This window comes from Salmo salar, chromosome 06 (genome assembly GCF_965601325.2).
Source record: "Salmo salar chromosome 06, fSalSal1, whole genome shotgun sequence".
Classification (NCBI taxonomy): Eukaryota; Metazoa; Chordata; class Actinopteri; order Salmoniformes; family Salmonidae; genus Salmo; species Salmo salar.
The window spans coordinates 21,144,275-21,165,114 of record NC_138296.1 but is presented as its reverse complement, the minus strand read 5'-3'; the positions used below and the strand labels follow the sequence as shown (position 1 = coordinate 21,165,114).

General features: G+C 44.9%; 1 protein-coding gene across 1 annotated transcript in view; it reads right to left on the bottom strand.

The window, feature by feature from the left end:
* Nucleotides 1–1,249: 1,249 nt before the first annotated feature.
* The window catches only part of LOC106595296 (coronin-7), a 265,027-nt gene continuing 245,436 nt past the window's right edge, over nucleotides 1,250–20,840 (bottom strand). The window contains exons 10-27 of the mRNA XM_082976353.1: nucleotides 18,298–18,352; nucleotides 18,119–18,176; nucleotides 17,395–17,540; nucleotides 17,071–17,166; nucleotides 15,134–15,241; nucleotides 13,764–13,920; nucleotides 12,683–12,858; nucleotides 12,092–12,287; nucleotides 11,610–11,752; nucleotides 11,246–11,350; nucleotides 11,060–11,145; nucleotides 10,640–10,781; nucleotides 10,235–10,324; nucleotides 9,865–9,981; nucleotides 9,505–9,640; nucleotides 5,186–5,277; nucleotides 3,636–3,725; nucleotides 1,250–3,561 (exon numbers count right to left, since the gene is read on the bottom strand). Of these exons, the coding sequence (XP_082832479.1) occupies nucleotides 3,553–3,561; nucleotides 3,636–3,725; nucleotides 5,186–5,277; nucleotides 9,505–9,640; nucleotides 9,865–9,981; nucleotides 10,235–10,324; nucleotides 10,640–10,781; nucleotides 11,060–11,145; nucleotides 11,246–11,350; nucleotides 11,610–11,752; nucleotides 12,092–12,287; nucleotides 12,683–12,858; nucleotides 13,764–13,920; nucleotides 15,134–15,241; nucleotides 17,071–17,166; nucleotides 17,395–17,540; nucleotides 18,119–18,176; nucleotides 18,298–18,352 (2,002 nt within the window). The 3' untranslated portion in view covers nucleotides 1,250–3,552. The remainder of the gene's footprint in view (nucleotides 3,562–3,635; nucleotides 3,726–5,185; nucleotides 5,278–9,504; nucleotides 9,641–9,864; nucleotides 9,982–10,234; nucleotides 10,325–10,639; nucleotides 10,782–11,059; nucleotides 11,146–11,245; nucleotides 11,351–11,609; nucleotides 11,753–12,091; nucleotides 12,288–12,682; nucleotides 12,859–13,763; nucleotides 13,921–15,133; nucleotides 15,242–17,070; nucleotides 17,167–17,394; nucleotides 17,541–18,118; nucleotides 18,177–18,297; nucleotides 18,353–20,840) is intronic.

Below are 20,840 nucleotides of genomic sequence, written 5' to 3'. Positions count from 1 at the left end.
AGGTACAGGGAACCTGCTTACTGCCAAAACAGGACTCAGTCTGGTCTTCATACTGTACTGTATAGCAATGTTATGAATTTGTCATTGTGAATTCATTTGCTATTGTATGTACTGTTTTTGTCCCTACAAATGCTTTTTAAACATGAATGACGATGTGATATGGTGTATTTGTTAAGACAGTGTCCACCAGTTATGTTTTTAGAGCTCGAACAAAGAAATAAACAATTCAACAACAACAATGTTCTTTTGTGTGGCTGTTTATTGCCTTTGTTAATGCACCCTTGACAACAATGACATGGATTACCAATTAATTATTGTACTTCAAACGAGCATCCATAGTTCGGGGAAAGTTTGACATACTAAGCCATTCCCCACAAGGGACAACATAGTCCGAACACAGCCTGATTGGCTGTCTATCCTTTGCTGTTCAACACAAGTTCTAGTGCCATTAGCATGAGGATGAAAAGGGCAGCTTTTCGGAAAAACTAGCAGTCGTTCAATCTTCCCAGAGTAACAGTTGGGATAATGGGACAATTCGGAGTACAACACATTTCTCATTCCTGGATTGAGGTACGTTTTCCAAGCCATATCTCACGCCGGCTCTGTGGTGTCTTGATCTACACAGTCATGCTGTCTGACCCCAGTGCAGCTCAGTGTAAACAAGCGTAACAGTAGTGTAGGAGCCATTTTGGCCTGTTTATGAGTAGTGTATATGTTGTCTGTCAAGGGTAATTTGTACTTGTTTTGTACACTAGAGGGCACTATATGTTGAGGTCATGGGTCACTGGTCATGTGTGTATATAGGTAGCACAGTTGACCAGGAAGGGTTATCACAGGTGACCAGGAAGGGTTATCACAGGTGACCAGGAAGGGTTATCACAGGTGAGAGGAGAGCACATACAGTTGTTACTGTATCACAAATACAGCTTATAGAATGCATCTCTCTGTACCCTTTTCTATAGGAATATGTGTTTTGGAGCCATTTATATTTTATATACGCAATAAATGGAACTTCACCCCAAAAGAGTAATGTTTGGAAAGCTGATTTTTCTGGACGTGTTATGGACAGCTCTCTCCTGGCAGTTCATAGAGAAGCACCACTACAGGTCGGGTCAGAATCTCCTGGCAACATCATGACATAAGTAGATTTACTAGTTTACCCCTTTTTCTTTGAGATTATCAAACGTTTTCCCCTTTAAACATACTTTTGTTTTAAGCAACAAATTGAAAGACAAAGAAATGGCATGTGTACAAGGTTCAAACAGTTGTTTATTGCAAGGCAACATGAACATTCCCACAAAACCGTTATTCATAAGATGGACAGAGAAATAATGCATTATTCAAAGTATAAAAGAGATTTTTCTTTTTGTTAATTTCCCAAAGAACAATGTAAGACATTTGAGAGATTGCAGGCACAAAACACATGACAAACTCACAGTCACTGACACCAACGATATCTAGGCCCTACAGTCAATGCATTGGTGTCTGTTCACTTTTCAAGTACAACATAATGGTTGTGTTTACACAGGCAGCCCAACTCTGATATTTTGCCCAAGTACTGGCAAAAAGCTCTTATCTGATTGGTTTAAAGACCAATTAAAAAATGATCAGAATTGGACTGCCTGTGTAAACTCAGTGAGTCTGACTACTATTCAAGAATGCTTGGTTGGTTCCAGTCTTTCTGTCATTGTAAACAACATGATTGGTTTGATCAGACTTGGATTAGCCTATTAAAAGTATTGCCTTATGCTGTACTAGTCTTGATCTTGGCTGCTGTGATTGCATCATATAGTAATAATACCGTAAGTTATTAAGAAAAAGTAACAAAATGATTGTTTACTACAGTATAATAAAAGAATGAGCTCCTTTAGTGAGGAATACTTCAATAACAGTCTTAAGACGAAGTGTTAACATATGAGGTACAGGAATTCCAGTTATACAGTCTATCAATCTAGAAAGAAAGGTACAGATACATACTACTCCCCACCATATTACAACCTCAGAGATCCACAGACACACTCCTGTACAACTCCCACAGGAGGTGTTTTGGCTTTTCAATACATGACACCCACATGTAAGAACGTCACACACATTTTAAGAGTCCCCCAATATCTGCTGGCTGAACTAAGATATGAACCTGGGTCATGTTCATTACGGCACACAACGGAAAACGTTTTGAAATGCTTTGCCATGGAAAATGAAAATCCAGGTAATCCCTCCCTGTTTGAGGTTGTTTTTGTCCGTTTGGTGACTAATGAACACGACCCTGGAGTGGTACAGGACTGTTAGTAGATCTTTATCACTGGCCAGAGAATGAAGCTACCTAAACAACAAAATAATATTCTATTCCTATCAATAGAAATCAGCCATGCTTTAACCTGAAGGCTATTTACCCTGTTGTACCCTGTCTGTGGTTTTTTGCTGTGCGCTTGTTGAGACCGTATGAGGATACCACTGACCATCTAACATCCACGGACTACAGGAGCTGGAGGTGCAGATGGGATATCTAGGTGCAGAGGTGGAGAGTGGGTCTATGTGTGTGTGTGTGTGTGTGTGTGTGTGTGTGTGTGTCAACATATAGTGATGCATAGGAGGTGGTAAATCTGGAAGACCATAGATACTGTATTCAAGAGCATGCGTTTGAGTTTTTCATAGTTACTGTGTTTAGAAGATTATGGAGTATGGTTCATATAGGCCCATAAAAAAGCAAGCAGTGGTCTAGTCATTATTATTATGACACAGGTGTAAGGTTAGGAGTGGTGCCAGACACACAGGTATAAGGTTAGGAGTGGTGCCAGACACACAGGTGTAAGGTTAGGAGTGGTGCCAGACACACAGGTATAAGGTTAGGAGTGGTGCCAGACACACAGGTGTAAGGTTAGGAGTGGTGCCAGACACACAGGTATAAGGTTAGGAGTGGTGCCAGACACACAGGTGTAAGGTTAGGAGTGGTGCCAGACACACAGGTGTAAGGTTAGGAGTGGTGCCAGACACACAGGTGTCCATCCAGTGTGGCGGTAAGGGCTGGGTTGTAAGGGAGTGTTGGGAGTCATTTAACTATCTAGCCTAGTAGGAATGGTAGCTATTTACAGTACAAGGCAGCTGCAAGTCAAAGGTCAAATTGGGGTGAGGTTGCCTTTAACCACAGACATAGGATCAGATTCCCAACCCCCAGTCCTACCTTTAAACATTATGGGGAGGAAAACATATCTGATCCTGATTCAGTCAATGGTTAGAGGCAACATCTACTTACTCAGAGTAATAGGGGTTGATACGAGGATATGGGAGGTAGGGCTGCAAAAGTCTGGTAACTTTCCCTAAAATGTTCAGGAAAATAAGCAGGAAATCCAGGAATTCTCCAATTGGGATTTCTGGAAAATCTAGACATTTTGTTGACAGAATTTTGCAACCCTAAGGGCAGGTTAATGTTATGCGTTTGAGAGATGTTCTTTTGACATAGGATGCATCAGTGGCACACAGGAATGACACGTTTCAGTCCAGCAGGCCCCTTGGCTACTGCTGGACCCTGACTGGTCCGCAAGGCAACACACACTAGTCACCCTGAAAGACACAAGAGCATGGGTAAATGTGTGTGTGTGTGTGTGTACATTTGTGTTTATGTGTGTGTCACTCACCCACTCATCGTCTTCTACTCCCTGGAAGGACTCCTGTGGTAGAGGGTTGTCGTCCATGTTCCCCAGCTTGCCTATCATGGCACTCAACAGCTGTAGTACATACAGATGGTTAACACACTATAGTCCCACTACTGACTAGTGGTGAGTACCAAGACAGATGGTCAACACACTATAGTCCCACTACTGACTAGTGGTGAGTACCAAGACAGATGGTTAACACACTATAGTCCCACTACTGACTAGTGGTGAGTACCAAGACAGATGGTTAACACACTATAGCCCCACTACTGACTAGTGGTGAGTACCAAGACAGATGGTCAACACACTATAGTCCCACTACTGACTAGTGGTGAGTACCAAGACAGATGGTTAACACACTATAGTCCCACTACTGACTAGTGGTGAGTACCAAGACAGATGGTTAACACACTATAGTCCCACTACTGACTAGTGGTGAGTACCAAGACAGATGGTTAACACACTATAGCCCCACTACTGACTAGTGGTGAGTACCAAGACAGATGGTTAACACACTATAGTCCCACTACTGACTAGTGGTGAGTACCAAGACAGATGGTTAACACACTATAGTCCCACTACTGACTAGTGGTGAGTACCAAGACAGATGGTTAACACACTATAGTCCCACTACTGACTAGTGGTGAGTACCAAGACAGATGGTTAACACACTATAGTCCCACTACTGACTAGTGGTGAGTACCCATATCCCTCATTTAACATGATATCAATATGAGCAAGACATATTGAGATATCGGTTTATCCTTGTTGTTAACCTACACTATTAGGTAATGAACATTCATGAGTCTTGCAGGGACAAACCCTCTCACAGACTCTCAACAGCATAGTGAACTGGCGCTGCCCATTGTATTCAAACTGGTTAGGTATGTCTATTTGCTACCAGAATATTTACGTCTAGCCCAATAGAAAACCTGCAAGCAGTTGTCTGGACTTCACAAAGCCGTGGAAATGAACAGAAAATGAAACATTCATACATGATATCGATATAGATTTTCCCATCACTACTAATAACTATTCACACTATTACTGTGACAAAACATGACAAAACAGTCACCAAGCTTCTAGGTAGCTAGCTGCACCCACAGAGAAATACTAAGATAAAATGCTTGTACACATTCAGATTAGGGATGCACGATATATCGGTGGTATGCTGACGTGCATACCTATATACCGTAGGTACATGACGTAATGACGCCACGGAAAATGTAGCGCTACACGTGCAACACAGCATTCCTAACCTAGCCCACAATGTCTCTCGCACTGAGATGCAGTGCCTTAGACCGCTGCGTCCATGTGTGTGTTAACTATTTCACTTAAAAGGCCGCTTACATTTTTAATATCGGTAGCGTTTCTTTTTTGTCAAGGAAAATATCAGATATCGGTATTGGCCAAAAATGTCATATCACTGGATCACTCATTCAGAGAGTAGCAAGACACACACACACACACACACACACACACACACACACACACACACACACACACACACACACACACACACACACACACACCTCATCTTTCTTCTGCTCGTCAGTCTTCTCCTCCAGGTAGTGAGAGGATGGAAGGTACTTTCTCACTTGGACCTCCTTGGGCGCCTCACTCACTGAGAGGACAGACAGGCAGACAGATGGACAGACAGTGACAGTGAGACCAGTGAGTTGGGAGGGGTTAGAATGGCAGTGGGCCACTGTGTATATACAGGGTTGTGTTAGAATGGCAGTGGGCCACTGTGTATATACAGGGTTGTGTTAGAATGGCAGTGGGCCCCTCACAGCTCTCTCCACTGGCTTCCAGTCGAAGCTCGCATCCGCTACAAGACCATGGTGCTTGCCTACGGAGCTGTGAGGGGAACGGCACCTCCGTACCTTCAGGCTCTGATCAGGCCCTACACCCAAACAAGGGCACTGCGTTCATCCACCTCTGGCCTACTCGCCTCCCTACCTCTGAGGAAGCACAGTTCCCGCTCAGCCCAGTCAAAACTGTTCGCTGCTCTGGCACCCCAATGGTGGAACAAGCTCCCTCACGACGCCAGGACAGCGGATTCAATCACCACCTTCCGGAGACACCTGAAACCCCACCTCTTTAAGGAATACCTAGGATAGGATAAAGTAATCCTTCTAACCCCCCCTTAAAAGATTTAGATGCACTATTGTAAAGTGGTTGTTCCACTGGATATTATAAGGTGAATGCACCAATTTGTAAGTCGCTCTGGATAAGAGCGTCTGCTAAATGACTTAAATGTTAAAATGTTAAATGTGTATGTACTGGGTTGTGTTAGAATGGCAGTGGGCCACTGTGTATATACAGGGTTGTGTTAGAATGGCAGTGGGCCACTGTGTATGTACTGGGTTGTGTTAGAATGGCAGTGGGCCACTGTGTATATACATGGTTGTGTTAGAATGGCAGTGGGCCACTGTGTATATACTGGGTTGTGTTAGAATGGCAGTGGGCCACTGTGTATATACAGGGTTGTGTTAGAATGGCAGTGGGCCACTGTGTATATACAGGGTTGTGTTAGAATGGCAGTGGGCCACTGTGTATATACTGGGTTGTGTTAGAATGGCAGTGGGCCACTGTGTATATATACTGGGTTGTGTTAGAATGGCAATGGGCCACTGTGTATGTACTGGGTTGTGTTAGAATGGCAGTGGGCCACTGTGTATATACAGGGTTGTGTTAGAATGGCAGTGGGCCACTGTGTATATACGGGGTTGTGTTAGAATGGCAGTGGGCCACTGTGTATATACGGGGTTGTGTTAGAATGGCAGTGGGCCACTGTGTATATACAGGGTTGTGTTAGAATGGCAGTGGGCCACTGTGTATATACTGGGTTGTGTTAGAATGGCAGTGGGCCACTGTGTATACGGGGTTGTGTTAGAATGGCAATGGGCCACTGTGTATATACAGGGTTGTGTTAGAATGGCAGTGGGCCACTGTGTATATACTGGGTTGTGTTAGAATGGCAATGGGCCACTGTGTATATACGGGGTTGTGTTAGAATGGCAGTGGGCCACTGTGTATATACTGGGTTGTGTTAGAATGGCAATGGGCCACTGTGTATATACGGGGTTGTGTTAGAATGGCAATGGGCCACTGTGTATATATGGGGTTGTGTTAGAATGGCAGTGGGCCACTGTGTATATACTGGGTTGTGTTAGAATGGCAGTGGGCCACTGTGTATGTACGGGGTTGTGTTAGAATGGCAGTGGGCCACTGTGTATGTACGGGGTTGTGTTAGAATGGCAGTGGGCCACTGTGTATATACAGGGTTGTGTTAGAATGGCAGTGGGCCACTGTGTATATACTGGGTTGTGTTAGAATGGCAGTGGGCCACTGTGTATGTACGGGGTTGTGTTAGAATGGCAGTGGGCCACTGTGTATGTACGGGGTTGTGTTAGAATGGCAGTGGGCCACTGTGTATGTACTGGGTTGTGTTAGAATGGCAGTGGGCCACTGTGTATGTATGGGGTTGTGTTAGAATGGCAGTGGGCCACTGTGTATGTACGGGGTTGTGTTAGAATGGCAGTGGGCCACTGTGTATGTACTGTATGTTCTAAAGGCAGCAGCACTAACCTAACTACTAGACCACAACAGGCCACATGCAGAGACACGGCGTGCAGACAAGTCTTCTCTGACTTGATTAGTCTCAGTCAGGTCTGGAAGAACATGGATCTTCACACACGCTAATAGCTCTTAACAACTTGTCCAATATCCTTTTCATTACATTTTAAATCACCTTTATTTGATTTCAACAGTCAAGCCCTCACTTCGGATGTTGTTAATTTGATTGGATAATTTCATTTACAATCACTACACCCTCCGTTCGTTTGATTGGCTGATGCCGATGTTCCATTAAAAGAACACTTCCTGTCACATCAAAACATACAGTGGCAAGAAAAAGTATGTGAATCCTTTGGAAAAACCTGGATTTCTGCATAAATAGGTCCTAATATTTGATCTGATCTTCATCTAGGTCAGAACAATAGACAAACAGTCTGCTTACAATAATAACATACAAACAATGTGTTTTTATGTCTTTATTGAACACACCGTGTAAACATTCACAGTACAGGGTGGGAAAGTATGTGAACCCTTGGATTTAATAACTGGTTGACCCTCCTTTGGCAGCAATGACCTCAACCAAACGTTTTCTGTAGTTGCGGATCAGACCTGCACAGCGGTCAGGAGGAATTTTGGACCATTCCTCTTTACAAAACTGTTTCAGTTCAGCAATATTCTTGGGATGTCTGGTGTGAACTGCTCTCTCGAGGTCATGCCACAGCATCTCAATCGGGTTGAGGTCAGGACTCTGACTGGGCCACTCCAGAAGGCGTATTTTCTTCTGTTGAAGCCATTCTGTTGTCGATTTACTTCTGTGTTTTGGGTCGTTATCCTGTTGCATCACCCAACTTCTGTTGAGCTTCAATTGGCGGACAGACAGCCTAACATTCTCCTGCAAAATGCCTTGAATTCTTGGGAATTCATTTTTCCATCGATGATAGCAAGCTGTCCAGGCCCTGAGGCAGCAAAGCAGCCCCAAACCATGATACTCCCTCCACCATGCTTTACAGTTGGGTTGAGGTTTTGATGTTGGTGTGCTGTGCCTTTTTTATCTCCACACATAGTGTTGTGTGTTGCTTCCAAACAACTCCACTGTAGTTTCATCTGTCCACAGAATATTCAGCCAGTAGCGCTGTGGAACATCCAGGTGCTCTTTTGCAAACTTCAGACATGCAGCAAATGTTCTTTTTTGGACAGCAGTGGCTTCCTCCGTAGTGTCCTCCCATGAACACCATTCTTGTTTAGTGTTTTACGTATCGTAGACTCGTCAACAGAGATGTTAGCATGTTCCAGAGATTTCTGTAAGTCTTTAGCTGACACTCTAGGATTCTTCTTAAGCTCATTGAGCATTCTGCGCTGTGCTCTTGCAGTCATCTTTGCAGGACGGCCACTCCTAGGGAGAGTGGCAACAGTGCTGAATTTCTCCATTTATACACAATTTGTCTTACCGTGGACTGATGAACATCAAGGCTTTTAGAGATACTTTTGTAACTCTTTCCAGTTTTATGCAAGTCAACAATTCTTAATCTTAGGTCTTCTGAGATCTCTTTTGTTCGAGGCATGGTTCACATCAGGCAATGCTTCTTGTGAATAGCAAACTCACATTTTGTGAGTGTTTTTATAGGGCAGGGCAGCTCTAACCAACATCTCCAATCTTGTCTCATTGATTGGACTCCAGGTTAGCTGACTCCTGACTCCAATTAGCTTTTGGAGAAGTCATTAGCCTAGGGGTTCACATACTTTTTCCAACCTACACTGGGAATGTTTAAATGATGTATTCAATATAGACAAGAAAAATACAATAATTTGTGTGTTATTAGTTTAAGCACACTATGTTTGTCTATTGTTGTGATCAAATTTGATGACCAATTTATGCAGAAATGCAAGTAATTCAAAAGGGTTCACATACTTTTTCTTGCCACTATACATGTGTGTCATTCCAGGTACACAGAACCAGAAGACTTAGCTCAAAGCCTGTATCGGTAATTCTACGTTATAGAAGATCTCTGCCTCACATTGAGTTGATTGACGATTGGCTGTTAGAATAGATTTAGCTAGTATCACCATCATGTCAAAGCACAAGGCAGATAATCTTGTCAAACCCAGGACTTGACCCATGAAAGCGTGGATAGGTTGCCCCTTATAAACTGTACCTGCTCGGCTTCTCATCTGACATTCAAAAGGAGGATCTAACAGTAATGCTGTTGAATTCAGTCCACTGTTTGTACTATATGTGCCTGGTCGGAGCAGAGCTGAGGTTAGCCCCTACCTGGGGTCATGTCTTTGGGCTTGAGGCTGATGGAGTGGTGCTTCCCATCAGAACCAGCCAGCCAGGCTGAGGCTGTCAGAGAGGACTCCCACCACACTGCTGTGTCTGGGTACACATCATCCTGGAAGAACTCTTTCTGTGGACGGACAGAGAGGAGGGAGGGAGACGAGCCACGACAGGATTAGTTCAGAACTCAAACAGCTCAAACTCCACAGACTAAGTACAAACAGGGGTTCACATACCAAACCCTTTTTACTGGTAGTCCTTTGAGGCCCTGGTCTGAAAAGTCATCAAATAACTGCAGGTTTTTCCTATTTCCCCCATATATACAGTAGATGGCAGCGTTCAGCCATAACTCACTCTGACGCGGGGGACTCTAAAGACCACTGGCTCTATGGAGGTCTTACTGAGCCTCAGACCCCTGGCCACCTCTACCTCTTGCACCACACACTCAGTCTTCGGCAGGAAGGCCAAGCCCTAAACACAGGAAACAGGAAGTTCATGCAGAGAGATTCTACAGGTCTACAGGAGCCAGAGTAATTGATTAACAGATTGTCAATTAGTCAGTCAGTCAATCAATTCACAGACATTTTTATACAAGTCACAAATTCAGGGAAATGTTTTTATCCATTGACTACAAAACATGTAATAAGAAGGAGCGGGATATAGGAAATGAGAAAAGAAAGAGGGAAAAGCAGGGATGTAAATGCTGTAAACATAAAGCTTATACCTTGTGGGGCTCTGAGGAGTTGAAGCTGGCACATTCCAGGAAATAGGGAGCTTCTGGCACTATCTCAAAGATGTACACTCGCGTGTCACCCTGGTAAACGTAAACAACAATAAACAATGGCTGTGTAGGTTTCTCGTGTCAAAGTCTGGGTATGGAGAGTCAGTATGGATCTACCAATCCACCACCACCAATGGCCGACATTAACCCGGTCCCAGATAGTTTTTTGTTGTCTTCTAGCCATAAGAGTTGGCAAGACAGCACAAACAGATCGGGAACCAGGCGAGGCAGACATTATTATCATTAAGCACAAGAGTCTGTAACAGACTTTCAACACAACATCAAGTCAATATGGGTTCTATTTTCTCTATACAAAAGAAATGCTCTGTTTATTTGTTTGTTGTTTACCTTTCCGGTGAGGATGACGACGCTGGTGTCGGGGTCGTAGAAGGGAATGAGGGTGGAGGGCGAGACGTCGGTGGGGGCGCTGGCGATGGCCCCGGAGGACAGGGACTCAGCGGAGTGCAGGTACAGGGTTCTCTCACTGCGACTGCAGAAGGGGGAAAACACATCGGGGGTCAAAGGTGAGGTGAACTGTGGTGACATCATCAACGAGGTCTCGGGTCAGAGGGGTTGTTTTCCTCTCGTTCACCAGGACCATAAAACCATTGGTGCAGTTTTTTGTGTGAACCAAGATTATGGGTAAACTACATGTCAGACTGTCTGAATGGTCATACACAAACGATGAACTGAATGAATTAAATGAAGGTAAATGGATTAAGCACAAATTGAAGCTCAACTACCAAACAGAAATACAGAAATATTCACCTGTCGAATCCTGACACCATCAGGTATTTGCCGTCACACACCCACACCACACGGGCCCCTCTGTGGCCCTCAGGACCTGCACCCTCCTGCAGAGAGAGAGAGAAGGAGAATGAGAGAGAGAGATATGGAAATACTCTGTTTCAACACAAAAAGGTTAAAAACTCCTCAGGTCTCCTGTACACACACCTGTACTGGGTCAGCAGACTTGCGAGGGTCGTAGATGCGCAATTTCCCATCCTTACACACCGTGGCCAGGAGTTTACCATCCGGACTCCACGCCATCCCAAATATCTATATGCACACCAGGCAGGAGAGAGGGAACAGAGAAAGGAACGAGTGAAAAGTTGAAATGAAGCGAAGGAGACAGGCAAAATGCACATTCCTTGTACATACTGTAGGTAGGATCAATCAATCAATATCCATCCATCAATCATTATTATTATCCCAGATAAATTCTACCACGCCCCTATTCTCTAACAAAACCAGTGGTTCTACCCCCTGCCAATGCCACATTCCTTATGTCCTGCCCCTTTCCCTCCTCCCCCGTCACCTGATCCTGGTGTCCCCGGAGCGCTTTGACCTCGTCCCCAGACTCCAGGTTCCACAGGCGCACCGTCTGGTCGTAGGAGGAGGATGCCAGCAGGCCCGACGCCAGGGGGTGGAACTTGACTGAGTAGATCTTCTCGGTGTGGCCTGTGATTGGTCAAAACCACTGTCACTCACTCACATTCTATCAATCAATCAAGATATGATTTATTTCTATTGACAGATTGATCATGTTATGATCTACTCAGTAAGTCACACAGTATAAGGCTATATATAAAGATAATACCGGTATCCTGTTCATTTCATTTCTGTCACTCATTGAATGAAGGATAGTGCACTGATACATATGTGGCTACATTCACTCACACATCTACATGTTCAGATATTTCACATTGGACCCCAAAAGCCCCAGCTCTGAGTCTAATTTCATTGAACTACTTTAATTGAACTAAATTGGGCTCCAGGCCCCTGTGGAGTGTGTCTTACCCTGCAGGATGGCCTCTGGCTCAGTCAGGGTCTCTGTCAGACCCCCCTCAGGCACCTGCCACACACGGATCTTAGCATCGTCGCCCGCCACCACCAGTCTGTGACTGTTGAAGGGGTCCCAGGAGAAGTCAGCCACATTGACAGAGTTCTGGATGGTGGGCAGGCCCGTGTCCGCTAGCTTCCCAGCCTGAGACAACTGAGGAGGGGAGGAGGAGGGGGGCACTGAGATACGTCCCTCTTTCTTTCATGTGTGAACCAATAGAACCACATCTTTGGTCTAATATGGTGGCCCCCACAGAGATCCTAAATCATTATTTAGACTATTCATTCCTATTATTTGATGACATTCTACTGTACATGTCATTCTGTAGTGGCTGCATATTATTTCATGTTGGTTGAAGTGCTGTCTACTCCCCTCCAACTCATAAGAAGACACAGCCCTAAAACACCCTCACTTTAGCACAATCCTGCTTTCTTCTCCAGGGCTCACTTAAAATAGATAAATACAAAGACAAATAAAAATAACTAAAAGAATACTACAATATTTCTGATAAAGACACATTATCTTCCATTTTCTAAGTGTGGAAGTACCTCAAAGATGGCGATCTGACCCCCGGCTGTGGCGAGGGGCACGGCTACGCGATGGCGGTTGGCACAGAAGCCATCACACTCCCCGGGCGTGGTGAGGTTGAGCCCCTTCAGGTTGGTGAAGTGGGTGTCTCTGTGGAGCACCGCACCCTGCAGGTGACGAAACTTACTGCTGGGACCTGGGGGAGGAGGAGAGGGAGAGAGAGAGGGAGGAGTAGGAGGAGAGGGAGGGAGGGAGGGAGGGAGGGAGGGAGGGAGGGAGGGAGGGAGGGAGGGAGGGAGGGAGGGAGGGAGGGAGGGAGGGAGGAGAGCAGGGTGATTTTAGACCTTAGCTACATTATTTGTAACCTGGGTCTTGTTCATTAGGCACCAACCTGAAAAAATGTTTGACAATGTACCTGGTCCAATAAGAAATGCTTGTTTTAGTTTTACATTGAAAAACATTTTGTTACGGAGTGCCCAATGAACACAACCCAGGCACATTATTAGAAACCTAGTCCCATACTATATGTGCTGTGGGAAAGTCTTGTATGGTTAACAAACAAGTTGGTTACAGCACATTTAGAATGTTACCAGGCTACATCAGACGGGGATACTGGCAGGGTGCCTGGTCCCAGATCTGTTTGTGCTGTCTTGATATGCTAGCACTGTGTAGGATTGGGTCGTCAGACAGGTTCAGATTAGTGTCAGTTGTAAATACAGCTCAAACCAACAGTCAGCATGACATTATAACTAGATAATGACATGGTTAGGAAATGAGAGGAGATGAGAGAGAGAGAGAGAGCCTTACCTAGCATTGAGTCTGACACTGTCAAATCTTACATATCATACTTCCTAATACCATAACCGGATATGTAACACATAGCATTGTGGGTAATGTAGTACCGCTACAGTTTCCCAAAACAGCCTTATTCAGCATGTTGCTGATGGGTAAGGATGTGTGTGTGCGTATGTGTGGTGTGTGTATGTATGTGTGGTGTGCGCGTGTGTGTGTATGTGTGTGTGTGTGTGTGCGTATTCACGTATATGTGTGTTTGTGTGTGTGTGAGATGGAGCACTGCTACTGTTTCCCAAACAGCCTTACCCAACATGCTGCTGATGGCTTTGACACTCTGGCTGGGGCTGGGTTGGAAGCCTGAGGAGAGGCCAGAGGTGGAGGAGGGGGAGCGGGACGGGGCAGCACTGCTGCTGGGGGAGCTCAGGGGACTGCTGGAGGTGGAGCAGCCTCGCACTGGAGCCTCCTGGAGAGGAAGAACAACAGTAATACATATACAATATATAATCATATAATTAAACAATAAGGCCCGAGGGGGTGTGGTATATGGTCAATATACCACGGCTAAGGGCTGTTCTCTGCACGACACAACGCGGAGTGCCTGGATACAGCCCTTAGCCGTGGTATATTGGCCATATACCACAAACCCCTGAGGTGCCTTATTGCTATTATAAATTGATTACCAACGTAATTAGAACAGTAAAAATAAATGTTTTGTCATACCAGTGGAATATGGTCTGATATACCACGGCTTTCAGCCAATCAGCAACAAGGCTCGAATCACCCAGTGTATATATCAAATATAGTGTATTTGGTCTGATTAATATAAAATACTTTCTAGAGAGAAGGAATAATAATATGGTCACTAAACCAGATGTCTTCATCCAAAGCTACTCACAGGTTTACAGACTACTTTAATCTACAGACTTTAGATACTCACAGGTTCATCCAAGATATTCAATCAATACTGGATGTGTGGCCCGATGCAATAATATAACAACAATTACAGAGAAAATAAACAAAATCCAAATTCCATTTTTCTTAAAAAGACAATAAAAAGGTAGTTGCAAGCAGAGGGAATGAGGGAACGGAGGGAATGAGGGAACGGAGGGGATGAGGGAATGAGGGAACGGAGGGGACGGAGGGAATGAGGAAACGGAGGGGACGGAGGGAATGAGGGAACGGAGGGGACGGAGGGAATGAGGAAACGGAGGGGACGGAGGGAATGAGGGAACGGAGGGGACGGAGGGAATGAGGGAACGGAGGGGACGGAGGGAATGAGGGAACGGAGGGGACGGAGGGAATGAGGGAAGGGAGGGAATGAGGGAACGGAGGGAATGAGGGAACGGAGGGAATGAGGGAACGGAGGGAATGAGGGAAGGGAGGGAATGAGGGAACGGAGGGAATGAGGGAACGGAGGGAAGGGAGGGAATGAGGGAACGGAGGGAATGAGGGAAGGGAGGGAATGAGGGAACGGAGGGAATGAGGGGACGGAGGGAATGATGGGAATGAGGGAACGGAGGGAACGGAGGGAATGAGGGAACGGAGGGAATGAGGGAAGGGAGGGAATGAGGGAACGGAGGGAATGAGGGAATGAGGGAACGGAGGGAAGGGATGGAGCCAAAAGAGAAATGACAGCGACCCATAGAGGGGGAGAACGGATGATGCTGGACTCTCACCTCTTTGCTCCTCCCACTGGGCAGCTCTTTCTTAGCAGGCATCTGATTGGCTGGTTTAGCGTTGTTAGGCTTCTGACGATTGGATGGGTTGACACTGACCTTGTCAACCTGAGAAGACGCACATGATTGGATGTTTAAGGGAACAGCAGGCTATTGCTTGGTCCTGAAGTACAAACCACGCCAAAAACCAAGCACTTCTATTGGTACTGTATGCACATTGTATCCAAGTTAGAATACAGATTCTAGTTATATTGTGTAGAGTGATGGTGGTACATCCAAGTTAGAATACAGATTCTAGTTATATTGTGGAGAGTGATGGTGTTACATCCAAGTTAGAATACAGATTATAGTTATATTGTGGAGAGTGATGGTGTTACATCCAAGTTAGAATACAGATTCTAGTCATATTGTGGAGAGTGATGGTGTTACATCCAAGTTAGAATACAGATTCTAGTCATATTGTGGAGAGTGATGGTGGAACATCCAAGTTAGAATACAGATTCTAGTTATATTGTGTAGAGTGATGGTGGTACATCCAAGTTAGAATACAGATTCTAGTCATATTGTGGAGAGTGATGGTGTTACATCCAAGTTAGAATACAGATTCTAGTTATATTGTGGAGAGTGATGGTGGAACATCCAAGTTAGAATACAGATTCTAGTTATATTGTGGAGAGTGATGGTGGAACATCCAAGTTAGAATACAGATTCTAGTTATATTGTGGAGAGTGATGGTGTTACATCCAAGTTAGAATACAGATTCTAGTCATATTGTGGAGAGTGATGGTGTTACATCCAAGTTAGAATACAGATTCTAGTTATATTGTGGAGAGTGATGGTGGTACATCCAAGTTAGAATACAGATTATAGTTATATTGTGGAGAGTGATGGTGTTACATCCAAGTTAGAATACAGATTCTAGTTATATTGTGGAGAGTGATGGTGGAACATCCAAGTTAGAATACAGATTATAGTTATATTGTGGAGAGTGATGGTGGAACATCCAAGTTAGAATACAGATTCTAGTTATATTGTGGAGAGTGATGGTGGTACATCCAAGTTAGAATACAGATTCTAGTTATATTGTGGAGAGTGATGGTGTTACATCCAAGTTAGAATACAGATTCTAGTTATATTGTGGAGAGTGATGGTGGAACATCCAAGTTAGAATACAGATTATAGTTATATTGTGGAGAGTGATGGTGGAACATCCAAGTTAGAATACAGATTCTAGTTATATTGTGGAGAGTGATGGTGGAACATCCAAGTTAGAATACAGATTCTAGTTATATTGTGGAGAGTGATGGTGTTACATCCAAGTTAGAATACAGATTCTAGTTATATTGTGGAGAGTGATGGTGTTACATCCAAGTTAGAATACAGATTCTAGTCATATTGTGGAGAGTGATGGTGTTACATCCAAGTTAGAATACAGATTCTAGTTATATTGTGGAGAGTGATGGTGGTACATCCAAGTTAGAATACAGATTATAGTTATATTGTGGAGAGTGATGGTGTTACATCCAAGTTAGAATACAGATTCTAGTTATATTGTGGAGAGTGATGGTGGAACATCCAAGTTAGAATACAGATTCTAGTTATATTGTGGAGAGTGATGGTGGAACATCCAAGTTAGAATACAGATTCTAGTTATATTGTGGAGAGTGATGGTGTTACATCCAAGTTAGAATACAGATTCTAGTTATATTGTGGAGAGTGATGGTGTTACATCCAAGTTAGAATACAGATTCTAGTCATATTGTGGAGAGTGATGGTGTTACATCCAAGTTAGAATACAGATTCTAGTTATATTGTGTAGAGTGATGGTGGTACATCCAAGTTAGAATACAGATTATAGTTATATTGTGGAGAGTGATGGTGTTACATCCAAGTTAGAATACAGATTCTAGTTATATTGTGTAGAGTGATGGTGGTACCTGTTTCTCGCCACCTTTCCACCACTCTGCAGCTGACATGGCTGCCGTCCGGCCCAAGGTGTCTGGGTACAGGTCTGCATGGAACTCCTGTCCTGACTGAATTAGTACACACAAAAGCAGACATACTCTAAAATGGAAGACATAAAGGCTTACTGCCTGTTGAATGGTTGCTCGTTCCATAACTTTATTTTCCTCAGTGACTACAAAGACACTATTGCCAAGTCCCACCCATCAGTTTAGAAACAAGAACAGGGAAAGAACTGTTGACATGGCATCAAAATGACAGATGGATCTGCTGTTACAGTAGCCTGAGAGATACTGGACCTTGCGGGGCACGTGGTAGTTGATTGGCACGATGAAGCTGTCCGTCAGCTGCAGGACCCGCATGACCTCACAGGACAGGACATCCAATGCCAGCTTGGGTACCATGGCAATGCCTCGCGTTGGGGCGTCCGTCAGACAGTGGCTCACTGGAGAGAAAGAGAGGAGGAGAGAATAAGAGTGAGAAAGAAGGAGAGAGTAGAGGACAGACCTGGATGTGTGAGAGAGGGAGTGAGAGAGGTAGGAGGACAGACCTGAGTGTGTGAGAGAGGGAGTGAGAGAGGTAGGAGGACAGACCTGGATGTGTGAGAGAGGGAGTGAGAGAGGTAGGAGGACAGACCTGAGTGTGTGAGAGAGGGAGAGGTAGGAGGACAGACCTGGGTGTGTGAGAGAGGGAGAGGTAGGAGGACAGGCCTGGGTGTGTGAGAGAGGGAGAGGGAGGAGGACAGACCTGGGTGTGTGAGAGAGGGAGAGGTAGGAGGACAGACCTGGGTGTGTGAGAGAGGGAGCGGGAGAGGTAGGAGGACAGACATGGGTGTGTGAGAGAGGGAGAGGGAGAGGTAGGAGGACAGACCTGGGTGTGTGAGAGAGGGAGAGGTCGGAGGACAGACATGGGTGTGTGAGAGAGGGAGAGGGAGAGGTAGGAGGACAGACCTGGGTGTGTGAGAGAGGGAGAGGTAGAAGGACAGTATTGGAAAATGATCAACCACTGATGATCTGTCCTTACCTTGGGACAGGAATGGTTCACTGGCAGACACCTCAAAGCAGTCAATGACACTATCTCCCTATGGAAGAGAGAACAAAGCAGACAGGACTGTATTTACTGAGGAAGATAATAGTAAAAGATTAAATGAGGCCAGCTGCCTTCATCCAATCTGTTAAGGGAGACAACAAACTACGTCTTACCATCCCAGATACTGTGAGGAGGCCTGAGTCTGGGTCAAACAAAGGCATCAGGGTCCTGAGAATGGAGAAGAGGGGGGGGAAGATGGAGAGAGAGAGTAGAGGGAGGGAGGAGAGAGAGAGTAGCGGGAAGAGAGAGAGGAGAGAGAGTGCAGAGGGAGGAGAGAGAGAGTAGAGGGGAGAGAGAGAGAGGAGGGGGAGGAGAGAGAGAAGAGGGGAAATGAGACAAAGATAGAGAAGATTTTCAACAAGTTGCAAAACAAGTTGAATCAATCACAAAAATCAACAGGCCAGTTTAGTGTAGTTTCAATCACCAACCACTAGATGGGGAAACACACCACTCATAGGAGAAATGCTCCATGTCGTAGTTCAGTACTATGAACCTTAACTTGCACTGCATATATCCTGCCATTATAAAGAATAACAACATATTAATCAAAGCAAGCACAAAAACATTTCTGGCATTAAATTACAAATTGAGGGCAAAAATTCTACACACACACACACACACACACACACACACACACACACACACACACACACAGTGTCCAGGGGACTTCCTGTGATAAAGTCAGAAGGGAAGGGGTGTGTGAGGTCACAGCTTCACATCACAGACAGTCCCTCCATGAGAATGACAGAGCAAGGCATCATGGTCAGAGAGAGAGAGAGAGAGAGAGAGAGGAGAGAGAGAGAGAGATGGTTGTTGATAGTGAGGAAGATAGAGGTAGAGGTGGAGGGTCTGATAAAAATACAGACCTTTCAGAATATCTGTTGTATTTTATATATCTATATTTATCTGAATGTTCCACAACGCTGTGCCCCACTGAACACAACTGGCTGGTCAATCAGGCCCATTCTATGGCTGAATGTCACACACAAACACACACACACACAGATCAACCAGGGTGAGTAGTGATGTCATGATGTATAAATATGAATCTAATGACAGACTGGAGTAGACTGACTGTTCTCCCTGCTACCGCTGACCCTATAGGGACATGGAACTGTCTGTCTGTCTGTCTGTCTGTCTGTCTGTCTGTCTGTCTGTCTGTCTGTCTGTCTGTCTGTCTGTCTGTCTGTCTGTCTGTCTGTTTGTCTGTTTGTCTGTTTGTCTCTGTGTGTATCCCAAAGCACACAGCAAATAGACTTTCAGAGTTGAACTCTGAGAAGCTGAATGAGAACAAGGACATGCTGTACAGACTGACTTCTGGAAACGTGCTGTGATTGGTCCCTTGTTCAAACCAAGGTGTTTTGGTTGTTTCTGATGGAAGTGGAACTGAATAGGGGCCCCGCTACCCCCTATTTCCATCTCCCTCTCTCTCTCACACACACATCTCTTTCTCTCACACTCCTGCAGATTGGACTGAACCCCTCCATCCCTCTCTCTACCCACCCCAGCCCTGTGAAGTCAGTGAGGGGCGGCCACGCTTCGTTAGTGCCTCTCTGTGTTCCCATGTCCAAGTCAGTCCACAGGGAGCCCCTCCATTCCCACACCCCCTTGTTCTGTCCACCCCTCTCTCTCCCTCCTCTATGTCTCCAATAGGTGCAATACCAGTTATGTCTGCAAATTGCCCTTTCTCTAATTCCCTTATCTCTGTATGTTTATCTTGTGTTTTCTCACACTATCCCATAGGAGAAACTTACACCAATCACACAGCTGAATAATGGACTTCTGGCTTTATCACAGATCATTGTTGCTGTTTTCTACAGTGTCACGCTCCACAGCACTGGGACTGGAGTGCATTTTCACACACACCCCCCCCCCCAGACCAATGACTGTATATGTGAATGAACAAAGCCATCGATCACGTGACACCATTCATATATAACTAGGAGTAAAGTGACTAGGCCACAGGATAGGTAGTAAACAGTAGCAGCAGTCTATGTGATGAGTCCAAACAGTGTAAAAAGGGTCAATGCAGATATTCTGGGAAGCTATTTGGTTCATTATTTAACAGTCTAATGGCTTGGGGGTAGACGCTGTACAGGGTCCTGTTGGTTCCACACTTGGTGCATTGGTACCGCTTTCTGTGCAGTAGCAGACAGAACAGTCTGTGTGTGTGTGTGTGTGTGTGTGTGTGTGTGTGTGTGTGTGTGTGTGTGTGTGTGTGTGTGTGTGTGTGTGGTGTGTGTGTGTGTGTGCGTGTGTGGCACCTTACACCTAACTGGGTGTTACGGTCATGTTGAGCTCACAGTGCTTTGAGACGTGGCATACAGTGCATTCAGAAAGTATTCAGACCCCTTGACTTTTCCACATTTTGTTATGTTACAGCCTTATTCTAAAATGGATGAATTTGTTTTTGTTCCCTCATCAATCTACGCACAATACCCCATTATGACAAAGAAAAAAATGTTTTTTAAAGATTTTAGAAAATGTATTCTAAATAAAAAACATTTACATAAGTATTCAGACCCTTTACTCAGTACTTTGTTAAAGCACCTTTGGCAGGGATTACAACCTCAAGTCTTCTTCCACTCAAGGACATTCAGAGACTTGTCCCGAAGCCACTCCTGTGTTGTCTTGGCGGTGTGCTTAGGGTCGTTGT